Source organism: Lepus europaeus, chromosome 11 (assembly GCF_033115175.1).
Source record: "Lepus europaeus isolate LE1 chromosome 11, mLepTim1.pri, whole genome shotgun sequence".
NCBI lineage: Eukaryota > Metazoa > Chordata > Mammalia > Lagomorpha > Leporidae > Lepus > Lepus europaeus.
Window position 1 is genome coordinate 37181332 of NC_084837.1, and position 18505 is coordinate 37199836.

Sequence of the window (18505 nt, forward strand, 5' to 3'; positions counted from 1 at the left end):
CAGGAGCAAGAATAATTCCAGGTTTTCCACACCATATGGGTTGCAGGGGACCAAGCACTTGGACAATCTTCCTCTACTTTTTCCAGCCCATTAGCAGTGGAGCAGCTGGGACATCAACCAGCACCCATATAAGATTCCAACATTTTAGGCAGCAGCTTTACCCACTATACCACAATGCCAGCCCTTAGACTCCAAAATGTTAATAGTAATTACCTCTGGGGAATGAAATTATACTGATTAGTTTGTTACTATTTGAATACATATATTACATTTCATAAATATATGATTTTATAATAAGAAAAGAGGAAATATTTAATAAAGACAACCATGTACATCTTAGAAGTAAACACTTTAGGAAGGTAAGCATAGTTAACTATATTTGCTAAATATTTGTTACTTATGAATGCATTCACCCCTATAATATGCTGAAAAATAAATTAATATTGTACAAAATTAAATTGAACATATATCCAGAAAATTAAAACAATTTTTTTTAAAAAATCATTGTTGTCAAATTTTAAATACCTTATGAAAGGCTTCTGCTCGACAAATATAGCTTTGAATATATAAAGGATCAATTCTAATGGCCTCAGAAAACTGCCAAATGGCTTCAGTATAGTTATCCAGGTGTAGCAAATGTATGAGACCAATATTTATATAAGGTAAAATAATAGTTCTAAAAAATGAGAAAAATCTTGTTAGACACCTTCAATTATCCAAAATATTCTTCAATTATGAATTATTTGGTCTTATTTTTAAATGTACATAATGAAATACATACATTAATACACATCCATTGTAATCTAGTTAATGTTTCATGAAAGTAAATTACCCTATAAAAAAGTATAAACACCTTTATAAAATCTTTCATAGAAAATTAACATTTGGAGTCCATGCTCAGAACAGAATTCCTGAAATCTCTAGGCTCTTAGAATAATTTACTGTTTATTGACCTCAACTTGAATTATCTTGAATAATAAGCTTAGTTTTCTTCAACCTTAGGTCACAAGTAACAGTGAGAAATAGAAATATTCTAGGATTTGGCAGTTTAGGCTTGAAAATTTTCTTCACACATGTATTAATGCAGCTACTTTTTTATATCAAATGAATTGTTTTTCCCTCTTAAAGATTTTTTTTTTTAATTTATTTGAAGGGTAGAGTTACAGAGAGAGTAGAGGGACAGAGAGAGAGAGAGAGAGAACTTCTGTCTACTGAATCACTCCTATAATGCCATCTCCTGTTTTTCTCTCCTAGAATCAAACAATTTCCATTGCAGAGACCACTTTAGAAATTACCTTGATTAATGTCTCTATTTCAAGGTGAGGAAACTCTACATCCTATGCCCCAACCTCATCAAGTCCTGATCCTCTTCCAGGACACCAAACTTTTTACTGCCCACTTTATAACTCTTTGCACTTAACTCTTTCCTTTTCCTTCCTGGCTAAAACATCCAAAGAAAACTACTGTAGTCATTAAGGGAACCACAGTCCATGACTTCCCTAAGTCAAATTCAAAATTCATCTTGGATAAAGCTAATACATAGTTTGTATTAGTATTTGCTAGTTGGCATGGAATTGGCATGATTTGTGTTTTATAGCTTGGTTTTCTGAAACAATGGTTGAAAATGGTATTTTTTTTCTTTTACTGTACTAAGCAAAATGAAATCAGAAGTGAAAATCTAAATAGAAAGTGCTATTTAGTTATATATAATGGATAGCATAGCGGTGACATCTCAAGCAGAATACTTTATCATTATTTTAAAACTTGATAGCTTTCAATGAAATTAATTTCAAAAAGCTCTAGACTGGGTATTCCTAAGCTCCTCTTACTAACTTGTTAATTTATTATCAATGATTTAACTCCTCTCAAACCCATTCAATTTCTAAAGTTTGCAAAAGCACCTGAGGCAAACAGATGTTGAGGCCAAGTCTTATTTTACCATTATCTTATTTTTAGTAGTATTCTAGTTTTAATATGAACTTATGATTTTCTCATTGTCTACTATGTTATCAATGAGGGGAGAAAATGTTTTCTTTCAACTTGTCTTTTTTATTAATTTTAAACAAAACTGACATCAGTTCACATGAAAAGGAAAACATACCTTTCTAGAGAAATAACTGTTTCGAAGTCACAAATTGCCAGCATCCAAAACTTTAGATTTGTATAGATTATGCCTCGATGTAGAAAAGAACTAAGATTCTCATAGCCATCATTTATGAGAACTTGAAAATAAAAGAACACACACATATATATATATATATATACACACACATACACATTATTCAGACAACAAACATTTCTGAGTTACGTTTTAGCCTATAGCCTTCCTATGGATTATTTTTTTAACTTTTTAATTTGAAAGTCAGAGAATCAGAAAAAGAGAAAGAGAGAGAGAGATACTATATATATAGGTTCACTCCCCATATGCCTGCAGCAGCTGGAGCTGGTCCACTAGGTCAAAGCCAGGAATTCAGAACTCAAACTAGGTCTCCAAAAAGGGCGGCAGAGGCCTATGTGCTTGAGCTATCACTGCCTCCCAGGACATGCACAAGCAGGAAGCTGGAATCAGAAGCAGACCTGGGATTTGAACCCTGGCACTCCAACACAGGCCATCCCAAGAGACATTTTAAATGCTGCACCAAATGCTTGCTTTTATTTTTTTAACATTACATAAAATAAAATATATGTATGATTAATGTACTCATTTGGTAACAAAATAGTATTATACATACAAAATGTATTTGTTTATTAGTAACAACATGGCTATTATGATTCACAGTGATTGAAAAGTACTAAAATGTCCAATAACTGCTAGATATTATTCTTAGCTAAGGAAATATCTTGAGGGTCCTTTTAGATTGTGAATGATAAATTCCTGAGGCTAATGTACCAAAAAAAAAGGCTCTATTAGAAACACTTTTATCTACATCATATGTACACGAATATATATTATATGTATTATGGAATATGTAGTTATAAATATACTTAAATGTGTAACGATGCATAGTACACTATGTGTATACCATATATAAAATATACGTAGTACACTCGTGATCCCACATAAGTATTCCTCTCAGACCAGATGCCTGTGCATGTGTCGCTGAGGGAAAGTACCTGAAACGCTGTAATCCTGCAGCGCTCTCAAAGGGTTACTCCTTCTAAACAAGCAAGCTCGGTAATACAACGCTAACCAGCTATTAGGATCCAAGTGAATTGCAGCAGAAAGGTCTTGAGTTGCTTGTTTATAACAGCGCTGTTTAACATAGGCTCTCCCTCGATATGTCCTAGAAAAAGAAAAAAAATTTCCATTTTTACATGTATTGCAAAATATTCACTTTCTCTTTTTGGTATATCTATACAACTAATTTTTATATTTGAATAACAATTGATGATTGCTTCTGCTTGCTTCACGAGAGTTTGATTATCACCTTAATAGCAAAAAGCATATGAACGTTTTATAAATAACTTACACTTGATTGTATCAATATATGTTTATTGATTGTGTTTTGTATAAATTACATGGTTATAAATTTATTTCATTTATTATATTTATCAGAGATGTGTGTCACTGAAATAAATGTGGTATTCACTTATTTCTATTTTTACTGAATATCCAAAATGTGTTAGTCACTGATTTATACAAAACCGCTTTCTAGAGAAATAAAATAAGCCATTTCTCAGGAATAAGAAAGTAGAAATTGTTATGGAGCAGCAGGCCTTTGACAGTTGTTAAGACATCACTTGGTTCTCTGTTACCAAGTGAGAATATTAATAAATAATATTACTATTGGTTTAGCAAATCTAATTCCTCACATAATACATTTGGGAATCTTTCCTCATTAGTGTATTAATTAAGATTATGAAATCCATAAAAAAACATTAATTTACCATTATGTATAGAAAATTAAAGGTGTAAAAGAACTGGCCATTGTTAAGTAGAATTTCGTCTTTTATATTAGTTTTGATACCACGGCTAGCTTTTTAGTGGACTACATTGTAACTAACTTGATCATTTAATAATGTACACCTTGTATCTTCTAATTGCTGTGAGTTTGATTTTAAATTTTTCATATAATCATCCTTACTTATAGATTAGCTTCCAGTTTATGTAGTCCAGAGAAGCCAACAAACTTACATCCACACTCCTACTGGCCCTGTCACAGACTTGGCCCTCCAAGTTAAATCATCAAGTCCCCCAAATAGTTACTTTCAGAAAAAACAGTTTAGTATAATCTTTCCCAGAAAACGCCCTTAGATAATGAAATCTCATTTGCTAATCTTTTCTAAGCTACAACTTTTCATAACTTCAGATATTTTTTCTTGTATGTGTTCCTGCTAGGAAAAGGACTTCCCCATTTTTACAATTTCTCTTTACACCTTTGTCAATCATCTTTTATCCCCCCTATCATACAGATGTCAGTCAGTCTTCAAGAAATAGTCTTCTTCAGCTGTTTGATGATCAAAATGAGGACTATCAAGCTATCAGATTTTTAGAATCACTTTCAATAAAAGGAAATTTAAAACTTAAGTACTATATGAGTATACTTCCCATAAATGTTACATTTGAAAACACTGTCATTTTTGTTATGAAATCTGATCCCTACAATGAAGACACACAGAATTCTTGGTTCACACCAAAAACTCTAACCAGATCACTGAGGCATCCTTACCAGAGGCTATCTACAAAGGTATCTAAAAATGTTTTTTTACAACTTAACGATTTCATTGTATTGAAATGGAATTCTGTCTGTAAAAGGGGTCTTCAGAAATTTCATGGAAAATGCAAATTATGAAGAGATTATGTATATACTTCAAAATAATTTCACACCAAAAGAAAAAAAAGACATCACTTGGGATGCCTGTGTGCCCATCTTCAGTCTGCTATCGATTGCACCTTCCTGCTAATGCACACCCTGGCAAGCAGCAGGCGATGGCTCAAGTAGTTGCATCCTGCCACTCATGTGAAAGATCTGGACTGAGTTCCCAGCTCCTTGCTTTGACCTGATCCAGCTCCGGTTTTTTGGGCATTTGGGGAGTGAACTAGTGGATAGGAAATCTGTCTGTCTCTCTCACGTTTCCCCTCTGTCTTAAATGAATAAAATAAATAAAATGCTAAAATAGACAGTGCTGTAAAAGAAGTTACAGGAATTTTCTCTGGCACTGAGGATACATCCAAATAAAAGAGAAATTGCTCTTTTATGAATGGAGGCTCATTCATCAGGTGTGAGAATGTGATTCTTTTCTCATGAACTTCTGACTACAATTTTGAAATTATCACTGATCTCCATCAACTCCTGAAAAACTTACTTCCAATCAGTTAATATTATGAAGCACATCTGCTTTTTAAAATGAAATAAAAGATGGCAAGGAAAATAGGAGAAAGCAGCTAAAATAACCCTTTTCCGAAAATCTAAAATAAATCCAGGAGGAGGATAAACAGGTGTTCAAGAAGGCTGTATTATGAAACTAATAGCAAATTGGAGAAAAGCATGCAACCAGCATCCTGGCAGACTGAGAATGGAGGTCTTTCAAAAGCAGTAAGCATCCTGAGATTTTATCCTGGAAGAAGTTGTGGGGTTTTTTTGTTTGTTTGTTTGTTTGTTTTTTTTGTTTGCTCTACCTTCAAGAAATGTCATATATCTTCTAACATGTAAAAGTTATATATTTAATTATTACTCAAAGAATATCAGTAATTATTTTTTTGGCTTAAATGATTCTGAACCTAAAGTTTTACAGGATAAGTCTTTTGTAATAACTCTGTGGTGTGCCATTAAGTCATGTGAATCATGAAACACACTGACTTTTGCACCTGCTCTTTCTTTGATTTCTACCGTCTCAGTACTTCAGACTTTCATAGGCTCACACTTGGGTCACTCGTATTAGTCTATTCATAGCTCTGGAGCAGTAAGACTTGCTTTTAATCCAATAAAGATCTCTTTTCTCAAAAAAAAAAAAAGCTTCCTTTTTAGTGGCCCCCGTTGCTAATGGGAAAAAGACAAATTCCTTAAAATGGCATCTGAGGTGCTTTAAGAAAATACTATCTTTTAATACCTTGAATCAACCTTCTTGTTATTCTCTAATCATTTCATTCCCTTCCTGTAAATATTGTTCTTTAATTCAAAAAGATGAGAACCAGAACAGACCAATAGCTAGGGAAGAATTTTTAAGGGTTTCAGTAAACTTACTGTACCTGAAAATGGCTGAAAGCTGAGATAACTTTAGAGATGAGTTATTTTTAACTTTCACAGAACAAAAAGAAATTCCAATAATAATGGGCATGTTTCTAAGAAAATATAGAGGTCTATTTACATTGAAATTTTAAAAGTTAAAAATTTAAAACAATTAGAGGAATCTTTAGGTAAATTATTAATCTCACCTCAAAAATGGAGAATGACTTTCTAAAGCAAAGAGTAAATGAGGGAATGGATAGAAAAATTTGGCCATGTAAACTTTTACTATTTAATCTTTCTGTTTAAAAAAAAAAAAAACATTCCCCACATCCTCACCGCCACTTATTCATAATTTTTTTAAAACTTTTATTTAATAAATATAAATTTCCAGTGTACAGCTTGTGGATTACAGTGGCTTCCCCCTCCCATAACTTCCCTCCCACCCGCAACCCTCCCCTCTCCCACTCCCTCTCCCCTTCCATTTGCATCAAGATTCATTTTCAATTCTCTTTATATACAGAAGATCAATTTAGTATAAAGGTTTAAACAGTTTGCACTCACATAGACACACAAAGTGAAACATACTGTTTGAGTACTAGTTATAGCATCAAATCAAAATGTACAGCACATTAAGGACAGAGATCCCACATGAGGAGCAAGTGCACAGTGGCTCCTGTTGTTGACCCAACAAATTGACACTCTAGTTTATGGCGCCAATAACCACCCTAGGCTCTCGTCATGAGTTGCCAAGGCTATGCAAGCCTTCCAAGTTTGCCGACTCTGATCATATTTAGACAAGGTCATAAAAGACAGGGTGAAGATAGTAACCAATGATACTAAGAGTGGCATTAACCAGGTTTGAACAATTATACAGCATTAAGTGGGGAAGAGGACCATCAGTACACACAGGTTGGGAGTAGAGCCATTGGTGGTAGAGTAGATGTTATGATTACAAAGGAATGAGGCCCAAGTACGCTAGACAGGGTCTAGAACAAAGGATAGAGTCATTATTAGAGGAGCTAAGAAAGGTGCTGTCTAAGCTACAATTAAGTTTTCTGATTGAGAGGCAAATAGAACCTGATAGAAGGGGCTTGATAATAATCTGGTGGGCTTTAGGCCTTGTAAATTCAGAGGCCCAGACCTATCTATCTCTTCACATGGGGTATATCCTAAGAGAGGTGTGAACCTCCTAGGGGAAGGCACTCTGTTGACTTTCATTACTTGGCTGGCCTGGGAGGAGAGCTGGCCAGGTAAAGGCAGGTGGCATCTCTAACAAGAAATTTACAGTTCTGCCTGCAATGTTGCTGACCCTACTTGACCATACCCTCAGCTGCAGTGGTCACTTTGGAAGTTGGGCTGAGTGAAGGGCTTTTCAGCTTAGAGCCAATAAGATCTGTGGCTCTGACCTGGGCATCCTTCGACTCCAGGGCAGGTCCATTTCCAGTGACCCAACTCTTGGCAGAGCTGCCAGGGCTCTTCACAAGCTGACTTCTGCTGAAGCCCAGGCTTACCACATTGAAAGCCACTGCAGTGGACTGGCCTGTTGGGTCTCCTTGAGGGCAGATCACTGTACAGATCAGCCATTAATAGGCCTGCCACCCATTGCTTCTGATGCTGAGCTTTCTTTTCCTCCTGGTTTGTGTTAAAGCAGACCAGAGGATGCAAGTCAAGGGAGTGCCCGTGTCCCATCTCTAATCTTCGGTGGCCTGAACTACAAGTCTATAGTCACAGGCATGTTCTGTAGTAGTTTTTCTAAGGTAGACAATGCCCATGAGGAACATTATATTCTCACTTTAAAACTTTCTTTCCCTTTGGTCTGAAAGGGAGGTTTTTTCTACTTACTGTATACTTTGCTGATGGCGAAGTGAATCTAGCTATGAGATTATTATTTAAGTTCTTATTTTGGCTATTCTTTTACAGAAAAATGTGAGCCATCTCTTTTATAAGGTCTAAAGATTAAATTGTGCGTCCTACAGATTCCTTCATAATAGAATTAGTTTCCTACCTTGAAGAGAATAGAGAAATGAAAGAACAAGTTGGGCTTAGAATAGAGAAATGAGGGAGCAAGTCCTAGATCGCTTGCTGACAACAGCAATATCACATGAATACTTAGCAAACAGTTTCAACCATTAGATAACAACTTAAGAAAACATTTACCAGAAGGTCCAATGCCTTCTATAAATTTTAAGAATCATGTATTTGAAAACACCTCTTAAATATCTAACATGGTGTAGTTTGTTTAACCAGTAAACTTAAGCACAACCATATAAAATGTTTTTAGTTTCTTTCTACCAACAAGTTTAAAACATATGACACACAGATTCAGGTCACACAAATTAAAATGTATCTTTGATTGATTTTAGCAGCTTAAATTTATGGACAATCTTATCTATAAGCCATTTAAAATAAAACTCTTAATAAAATTTCCCCATGTGGACATACAATATGTATACACATATAACATAGCATAATAGACCAATATAGCATTTTTAATAATAGCTTTTAAAATCTTTAACTGTTTTTGTAGATTGCCAATTGATTTGAATTGCTTTTTTAGTAACCTCAGTTAACCATACTTTCTCTCAGTTGGTACTGTTAATACATTATTGGCTTCATCTGTTTACAGAGCCATCCCAAAGTACTAAATACAATGGAAGTGGCTGGAAAAAGCCCATAGGAACCTATAGGAGGACAGCTAAACACAGAACCAACAACGCTTTAGTTTTATGAGCAGCAAATCATATATAACTGTGGATGACAAAAGACTTTAAGTCACCATGTTTAAAATTATAAACTCATAGACCAAATTTGATCTTGTTACAAGGTGATTATTCAAATCTTTGAAAATAAGCACATATTTACATAACCCATAGCTCTTAATAAAAATTCAGCTGTTTTTGAACAATTAGAATTTAACAGACATCAAGAGAACATAATAGATTACTTTAACACATTGCTTTAACAGAGCATCAGAGTTTAATTCTATGTCAAAGAGAAATTGAGCTTCCTGTGGTCTTTTGCTGTGAGGTTTCCTTCCTTTACCTTCTTTCATATTGGTAACCATGTTTCTGTGTTTCTGTGTGTAACACATCTTTAAGCATCTTTTGCAGGGCTGGACGAGTGGCAACAAATTCTTTCAGTTTCTGTTTGCTATGAAAAGTCTTAATTTCACCTTCATTCACAAATGAGAGCTTTGCAGGATATAATATTCTGGGCTGGCAGTTTTTCTCTCTTAGTACCTGGGCTATATCTCGCCATTCCCTTCTAGCTTGTAGGGTTTCTGATGAGAAGTCTGCTGTGAGTCTAATTGGAGATCCTCTAAGAGTAATCTGACTTTTCTCTCTTGCACATTTTAGGATCTTTTCTTTATGTTTCCTAGTGGTGAGTTTGATTACAACATGTCATGGTGAGGATCTCTTTTGGTCATGTTTATTAGGGGTTCTATAAGCTTCCTGTACTAAGATGCCTCTGTCCTTCTCCAAACCTGGGAAATTTTCTGCTAGGATCTCACTGAAAATGCCTTCTAATCCTTTCTCCCTCTCCATGCCTTCAGGAACTCCTAGAACCGAATGTTGGGTTTTTTAATAGTATCCTGTAGATTCCCGACAATATTTTTTAGATTTCTAATTTCTTCTTCTTTTCTTTGGTTTGCCTGTTTCCTTTCCTGTTCTCTGTCTTCTAAGTCCGATATTCTCTCTTCTGCTTCGCCCATTCTGTTTTTAAGGCTCTCTAATGTGTTTGTCATTTGATCTATTGAATTCTTCATTTCATTATATTTTCTCATCACTATCTCAGTTTCTTGTTCCACTAGTTGTTTCATTTCATTTTGATTCCTCCTTAATATTTCACTTTCACGAGAGAGATTTTCTATCTTGTCCATTAAGGATTTCTGTAGTTCAAGAATTTGTTTTTGAGAACTTCTTAATGTTCCTATCAATTTTTTGAGATCCGCTTCTTGCATTTCTTCGATCTCATCATCTTCATAATCTTGCATTGGGGTGTCTTTTTCATTTGGGGGTGTCATAGTGTCTTCCTTGTTCTTGTTACCTCGATTTTTGCATTTGTTGTTTGGCATGTTGGAGATATTTGGTTTCTTCACTGTGGTGTTTTTTCTTGTTACACTATGGCTCTATATTAAGTGGACTGTCTGCTTTCGGTGGAGCCTTAGAGGCTTGAGATGAGTGTGGACTGAGAGCTGTGTTTGGTTCCTCAGGGTTGAGGGTGTGTCAAGATGACACTCCCAGGTTAGGCGTGGTAAATCTCTCTTTCTTTCTTTCTTTCTTTCTTTTTTTTTTTTTTTTTTTTTTTGATTCAAAAGGGACGTAATTCCACACAGCTGAACATAATTGGAGGTAGTTAGCAGGCAAATGATATACCCACAGGAGCCAGAGATCGGAAGCTCTTTCCCAAGGACCACACAGGGAATCTGTGCTGCCCTCAGTGTGGGCTCCAATTCTCCTGCAGTCTCCCACTGGGTTGCCAAGTTAGATCCTAATCTCCTGTTATTTCACCCCTCCCCCCAGAGTCAGGTTTTTCTGCTAGGCTCAGGGCCGGTGCAGACCTGAGGTCGCCCTGCTTATGACGTATCTCCAAAATGGCGCCTGCTCTTTGTCTTGCTCGCCTTTGAGAGGTGAGCGGAGAGAGAGAAACTCGTGTCCGTATCAGTCACTTTTTTTTTTTTTCCTCTCTCTCTTCTAGTTAGCCTGGTGAACTTTTCCCCACGGAGTTTCAAGCCTCGTTCCCTCTAGCCTCCTCTTTCCGCTTGCCCGCTGGTGTCTCGGGCTATTGCGGTTCAGTTCACCTCGCATTCCAGCGCTGGTGCGTTGAGTCTGCCGCTCACTTATTCATCATTTTGACAATTATTCATTCTAACAGGTGTGAAGTGATAGCTCACTGTGGTCTTAATTTTCATTTTCCTGATGATTACTGATGTTGAGCACTTCTTCATACATCTATTGGTCATTTGCATGTCTTCTGAGAAACATCTATTCAGATCATTTCCCTATGTTTTTAGTCACATTATTTGTTTTTTTTTTTTGCTATTATCATAATTCTTCCTATATTTTGGATATTAGTCCCTTAACAGATTCATAGTTTGTAAATATTTTCTCCCACTCTGTAGCACACACACACAATGGAATACAATTCAGCACTTAAAAGAAGCAAATCACAATCATCAGCTGAGGTACATCCAGGTTGATTCCATATCTTAACTATTGGATGAAGAAAATGTGGTGCACATATATTTACAATGGAATATTACTTAGTCACAAAAAAGACTGAAATACTGACATTTGCAACAAAATGAATGCAAATAGGGATCATTAAACCAGAGCCAAAAAGTCAAATATCACTTGCTTTCTCATATTTGTGGCAGTTAATTTACAGAGAGAACATAAAAATTGTGAGGATGTCAAATCATTTGGCATATAGTTACAAATATTGCTTCAGTGAATCATACCATGTAAATGACAATATACTCATTTTTCTCATGTTAAAAAAAGAAATGGGGTGAGGGAGAGTGAGGACTCTTGGGGTACTAGTAATGTTTTGCTCTTAACTTGGATGTGGGTTATGAGTTTGAGTAGGACACCAAAACCTCAATTATCTGTATACTTAGGTGCATTTCTTGGTATGCATACTGTATTTCAATAAAATGTCTTTTTTTAAAAACAAAGAAGTAAACTTCATTTATGACAATTTAGATGAACCTAAAGGACATTATGCTAACTGAAATAAGCCAGGCACAAAAAGATAAATGTCACATGATCTCATCTAGGCATTAAATCTAAAACAGGAAAACTCACAGCAATAGAGAGTAGAATGGTGGTTACTAGAGACTGGAGTGAGAGCGGGGACAGGGAAACAGGAGATTGGATATAAGAGTACAATGTTTCAGTTAGACCAGTGGAATAAGCTTTTGTGACTGATTGCACAGCATGGTATAATATATATTGCAAAGTTGCTAAAAGAGTAAATTTTCAATGTTCTCACCACAAAAAACAAGTATGTGATGTGATTAATGTTACTTAGCTTGACTTAATCATTACAAATTGTATACATAATTCATAATATACTGTATTCCAAGAATATATACCAGTATAATTTGCCAATTTAAAATAAATTAATGCTTTAAAAAACTAATTTCATTTGCATTTCATAAATACTGATTACATCATAAAGCTTTTAAAGCATTGCTTACTATCTGTATTATTCTTCCTGAATTCCTTTTCATATCTTTTGTGTTTAATTATATAGAGAACTATTCATATAGATTTCTCCATTATCTTATTGTAACATGTATAGTAAACTTTGGTCTTCCATTCTTATATGCACAGTTTTCACTTTGCTGTTTTTGTTTTAATCTCAGTTTTGTTTTGAAGAGGTATAAAATGTGTGTATAGTCATACCTACTCATCCTTTCACTTGCAATTTTAAAACACCTTGAGTGAAATCACGCATCCACAAAGTATACAAAACAGAAACGTACAGCTTAGTGACTTTTCTCACTCTAAATGCCAGTGTAACTATCATCAGGTCAACATTAAATCATTCAGGACTCTACAAACTCCCTTACATCTTTGCCTCCCCTGGAAGGTAACACTATCCTGATTGTATTTCAATCACTTCCTCATAGCTCTTCCTAGCTACATCATGTGTGTGTGTGACCCTAGGTAACATTAGTTGAGTTTGCCTGCTTTTTGAACTCCATATAAATAGAATCATATAATACTATTTCACATATAGCTTCTTTTGATGAGTGTTTTACACTGTTGCATGCTGCTCTAGTTAACTTATCTTGTGTAGTATTCAGCTGATGGATATACTATAATTTACTTAGCCACTACACTGTTGGTGGATGTTTGAGTGTTTCCAATTTTTCATTATTCTCAATATTGTTCCCTTGAATGCTCTTCTGCATATCTTTAGGTACACACAGGCCTGCATTTCTTGGATATAGGGTTTCTAGTTCACAGGGTCTGCAATTGTATTTATAAAGCTTTAGGGTCCAACTGATTTTCCAAAGTGGTTGTGCTATCAGCAGTGTAGGTGAGTTCTACATGAGCACCGATTATTATTATATAACTTCCAAATGTCAGCCACCCACATGAATACAGTAATGTCCTACTGGGTTTCATTTTTTTCACTTTCTTCATTACTAACATGACTGTATTTTTCACATACCTATCCATTACTAACATGACTGTATTTTTCACGTACCTATTAACCATTTGGATTTCCCCTGTTGCTACTTACGTCTCTTAGGTTGTCTGTTTTTCTTAAATTTGTTTTGCTTTCTTGATATAAGCCTTTGTTGAATACATTTATGGCAAATATTTTTCCCTTTCTTGATTACCATTGTACTGCTTAAATACTATTTTTTGGTAAACAGTTCTTGAACGTAATATATTCCAGTTTATTGTCTTCTTATTTAAAGCTTCTCATACTTTCTGTTATATGAGAATGCTTTCTCCTACCCTGATGCCATGTAGATATTCTGATTTTCTAGATTTCTTATTTTTTCTTTCAAATTTAAATTTGTGATATATCTAAAATCAATTTTTGTATATGGTGTGAAGTAGGGATCAAATTTTCTTTTTTCATGTGCATATCCAATTTTTACTGAAACATTAATGGAAAGACTGTCCCTTACGACTGCTCTGCAGTACTAGCTTTGTAGGAAATGAAGACTAATTCTTTTTCATTAAAGATTTATTTATTTGAATGGCAGAGTTTGAGAGAAAGAGAAAGTGATGGATTTTCTATCTCCTGCTTCACTTCCCAAACATCTGTAACATCTGTTGCTGGGCCTGGCCAAAGCCAGGAGCCTGGATCTCCATCCAGGTCTCTCACAAGAGAGGCAAGGGCCAAAGAGCTTGGACCATCTTCCATTGCTTTCCCAGGTGCATTACCAGGGAGTGATTGGAAGTGGAGCAGCCAGGACTCAAACCGGTACTCATATGGGATGCAGCTATCACAGGCAGAGGATTTTAACCACTGTACCAAAACACAGGCCCCATCAAACAATTCTTAATTGACATTTTCACTTGATAAGTTACCCATTGCCATAAAGATGTAGGTAGGTTAGGAACTTCATTCACTAGTGGCAGTGAAAATTAATTATTTTTAAAGGATTGTCTGCTTGTATTTCAAGTGATTTGCTCTACTGAAAATATATTTCAAATAATAATAATTTCAAAATCTACATCTAAAATAATTCTTACCTTGCTTGGGAATGTTGGTGATCTATATTTAACAAAGCTGTAAAATCCTGTGTGGCTAAAATCCAGTTTTCATTTTCATAGTAAAACATCCCACGTTTAAATAATGCATCTTTTCTTTGGGGATCATAAAAAATACACTACAGGGGTGGAAGGAGGTGCATAAACATATCACATAATGGAAAAGTACAGTACCTATACATTCACATAGCAAGGTCAGTGGATTACAGCCAGATTTTTAACTCCAGATTACATAAAGTAAGATAAATCTTTCCATCATTAAATTTTAGACAGAGAATATTTTCTAAGAAAGGAAAAACACCAAGTACAAGAAGTAAACACTTTCTGCCACTGAAATTTTCACTGATAAAAATTCATAAGTGAATTGTTCAAGAGTGGAGTTAATATTGGATCCATCACAGCATTTTATCCTAAAGATGAGACATGGTAGACTATATCAAGGCTGATTCAATCAAATAAAATATGGACTAATGTGCTCCCTGAGGAAAAGAAGTAAATTGGTACCAGAATAATTCATTCATTGCACATTGACATACAAGGCAGTGGAGTAGACAGATTAAATTCTTATCTACTCTGTTATAAAACTCTTCCTCTAATGGTAGAAGAAAAGAATCGAGGCACAAGGGAAGTTACCAAGAATTTTTAAAACAAAACAAAACAAAAAACAATATTTTGATGTTTACCTGACCTCAGGGTGCTGCTTTAATCTACGTGTGCCAGATAGAGGAAATTAACAGAAATAATAATCTAATAATTTCACTATATTCAAATTTTTTAGATTTTGGGTCATTTCCAGACCAGAAGTTACAAAACTCCAATATTTTACTCACGCAGAAGAATGTTGAGTAAATGCAGAAATCATAAGTTAAAAAGGCAACGGAGGAGGCCGGTGCTGTGGAGTAGTAAGCTAAGCCTCCATCTGCAGTGCCAGCATCCCATATGGGTGCTAGTTCAAGTCCCAGCTGCTCTACTCCCAATCCAGCTCCCTGCTAATCACCTAAGAAAGCAGTGGAAGATGGCTCCTGCACCCACATGGGAGACCTGGAAGAAGTTCCTGGCTACTGATTAGTGCAGCTCTGGCCGTTGCCGCCATTTGTGGGGTGAACCAGCAGATGGAAGACCTCTCTGTCTTTCCCTCACTCTGTAATTCTGCCTCTCAAATAAATAATCTTGTTAATGTGTTTTTTAAAGATATATTTATTTATTTGAAAGGCAGAGTTACACAGAGAGGAGAGGCAGAGAGAGAGGTCTTCCATCCACTAATTCACCCCCCAGATGGCCACAATGGCTGGAGCTGGGCCGATCAGTAGCCAGGAGCCAGGAGCTTCCTCTCGGTCTCTCACATGGGTACAGGAGTTCAAGCACTTGAGCCATCTTCTACTGCCGTCCCAGACCATAGCACAGAGCTGGATCAGAAGTGGAGCAGCCAGGACTTGAACTGGCATCCATATGGGATGCCAGCACTGCAGGCGGCAGCCTTACCCACTACGCCACAGTGCTGGCCCCAATAAATAAATCTGGGGAAAAAAGCTCACCATTTCAAAAAAGGGTTTATTAAAAAAAAAAAAAAAAACAAAGGCAACTGAGAACACAGAAAAGTATCTGAACAATTTCTTCTAATGTCTCCATTGTACTGAACACTACAGATTTGGAATTAAAACTCAGGAGATCAAGGTGACAATTTTGCTACACTCAAGATGACATGTTACCCTAAGTCTAGCCTCAAAATATGGCTGAACTAAAAGTACACTTCCTCAAGGACATTCTCTGAACTCCCCCAATAAAATGTAAATTACATCACCCGTACTTCCTTCACAGCACAAATCATAATTTGTAATTGCTTATTTATGTATGTGTTTATACATCTCTGCATATCTGCCCTTTAAATGATAACTTCCATGTAAGCAGCAAACAGTGGTTCTTGCACTACTGTTCATGCACTTATTCAGTGCCTTCGTCAGTGTTTGTGAGGGAGTGAATAAATGAACGAATGAACCTCTAAACATAGCTTCTTTGAAAGCAGGTGGGTTTCCTGCAGAAGAGAATCAGTTATTCAAGTGTTTAAAAAATGGAGAAAAATTTTCTCATTATTTCAATGGAAAAAAACAGTTTTCAATGGTTTCAAAGGCTTCAGCTTCCTTATCACTGTTTGCTGGTTTGAGAAGAGAGCTGGGAACAATGAGCCCTCCCTCAGAGTTCCTGCAATTGCCCCACGCCTAACTCCTTTGTTGCGAATCTATTCACCCCCAACAATAATTTAAAAATCACTGATGAAGTATTAATACCAACATCAATAATGAAACCTTTAGCTGCTAACCTATAAGTTATTTTTATTATATAATATATATGAAAATATTTTCAAAAACTTGCTATACTCCTAAAATGAGATTATCACTATCAGAAACATAGATGGCAGTGTTATTCATGACAAGGCTTACTTTAGAAAAGTCATCAATGGCCAACGCTCTGTTTTGTTTTTCATACATCTCACCCCTCCTGAAATAGATGTCAGCATCTGTGGGTCTGCACTTAATTGCCTGGCTATAGTTTAGAATCGCAAGAGCAGCATCTTTTTGCTTCCTGAAAATTTCTGCTTTCGACAGATACACCTCTAAAGATTAAAAGGAAAAATTTACTGTTACAATCATTTCATTAACTATGAAAATTTTAAAAGATTAATCTCTCTCCCTCTGAAAATACAGTCTTAAAAGAATTTTTTTCTCCATTAAACTTTCTTAAGTGCTTCATTTAAATTTTATTTTAACAACACCAAATTTGTTTTCAAAGGCTGGATAACCATTCATTTATTGCTTAAAATATGTACAATCTGAAGTGATAAAAATTACCTTTTATCTTTTTGTATGCCTAAAATGTTTCATAATCTTTTCATGATCAAAGTAAAAAGGTTTTTAAAACACAAAATTGTATGACTTTTAGCAATCAGAAAGCAACACAAGTCAAAAAAACATCTACTAAGCTCGTGTTAGATTCTTTGAGTATGTTTTGTGTACTGGGGATGCAAAGACAAGTGTGATACTTTCACATTCCTGGAAAGCTCATGTCTAGTGGTTTCAGTTGGTTACAGAACAATACTTGAGGGCAAAGATACAGATTTCATCCAATCATTAAGTTCTAGGAACACTAAAGCTATAATGCAAACATTGGTGGTCAAGAAAACATCTGTGAATAATTTTTTAAGTTTATTTAGTTATGTAAAAGTTAGAGTTAAAGAGAGAGAGGGAGAGACAGAGAGACCAGGGTTATCTTCCACCCACTACTGGTTCACTCCCCAGATGGCTGCAATCACCAGGACTCAACCAGGCCAAAGTCAGGAGCCAGGAGCTTCACCTGGATCTCCCATGGGGATGGAAGAGGCCAAAACACTTGGGCCATTTTCTGCTGCTTTTCCCAGGCCATTAACAGGGAGCAGAATCAGAAGTAGAGCAGATGGGACAGAAACCAGCAGCTCGGAATATTGGCATTGCAGGCAGTGCTGAACTGGCTATGCCACAACACCAGTCCCTGTGAATAAATTATATTTTTTCCACAGAAACATTTTAATTAAGGAATATAAATTTCAAACATTTCATAATAACAACTTATTATGAAAAATCACTTTATGGTGATTTTTCCCACCATACCCCCCCTTTCACCCACTCTCCCACTCCACTTCCTCATCCCTCTCCTATTCAGATTTGCATTTTTTACTAAGATCTATGGTCAATTAACTTTGTATACATATTAGTAACTATGTTAAGTAAAGAGTTCAACATAGAGTGTGAAAAACAAAAATGTTCCTCAGCAGTAGAGAAAAGGGCTGTTCAAAGTCATTGCTTCTCATAGTGTCAATTTCACTCCCATATATCGCCTTTTAGGTGCTCTGTTAGTTATCACAGGTCAGAGAGAACGTAAAGCATTTGTCCTTTTGGAACTGGCTTATTTCACTAGGTATAATGTTGTCCAGTTTCATCCATTTTGTTACAAATGACCAAATTCCATTTTTTTTTACTGCTGTGTAAAATTCCATGGTGTACATATGCCATAATTTCTTTATTCAGTCTTAAGTTGATGGGCATTTAGGTTGATTCCATA

General features: G+C 35.6%; 1 protein-coding gene across 1 annotated transcript in view; it reads right to left on the minus strand.

Moving 5' to 3' along the window:
- Positions 1–18505, minus strand: part of TTC6 (tetratricopeptide repeat domain 6) — a 267326-nt gene that overhangs the window by 64270 nt on the left and 184551 nt on the right. The window contains exons 14-18 of the mRNA XM_062206582.1: positions 16852–17024; positions 14396–14532; positions 3115–3284; positions 2102–2222; positions 526–676 (exon numbers count right to left, since the gene is read on the minus strand). Coding sequence (XP_062062566.1) covers positions 526–676; positions 2102–2222; positions 3115–3284; positions 14396–14532; positions 16852–17024 — 752 coding nt within the window. The remainder of the gene's footprint in view (positions 1–525; positions 677–2101; positions 2223–3114; positions 3285–14395; positions 14533–16851; positions 17025–18505) is intronic.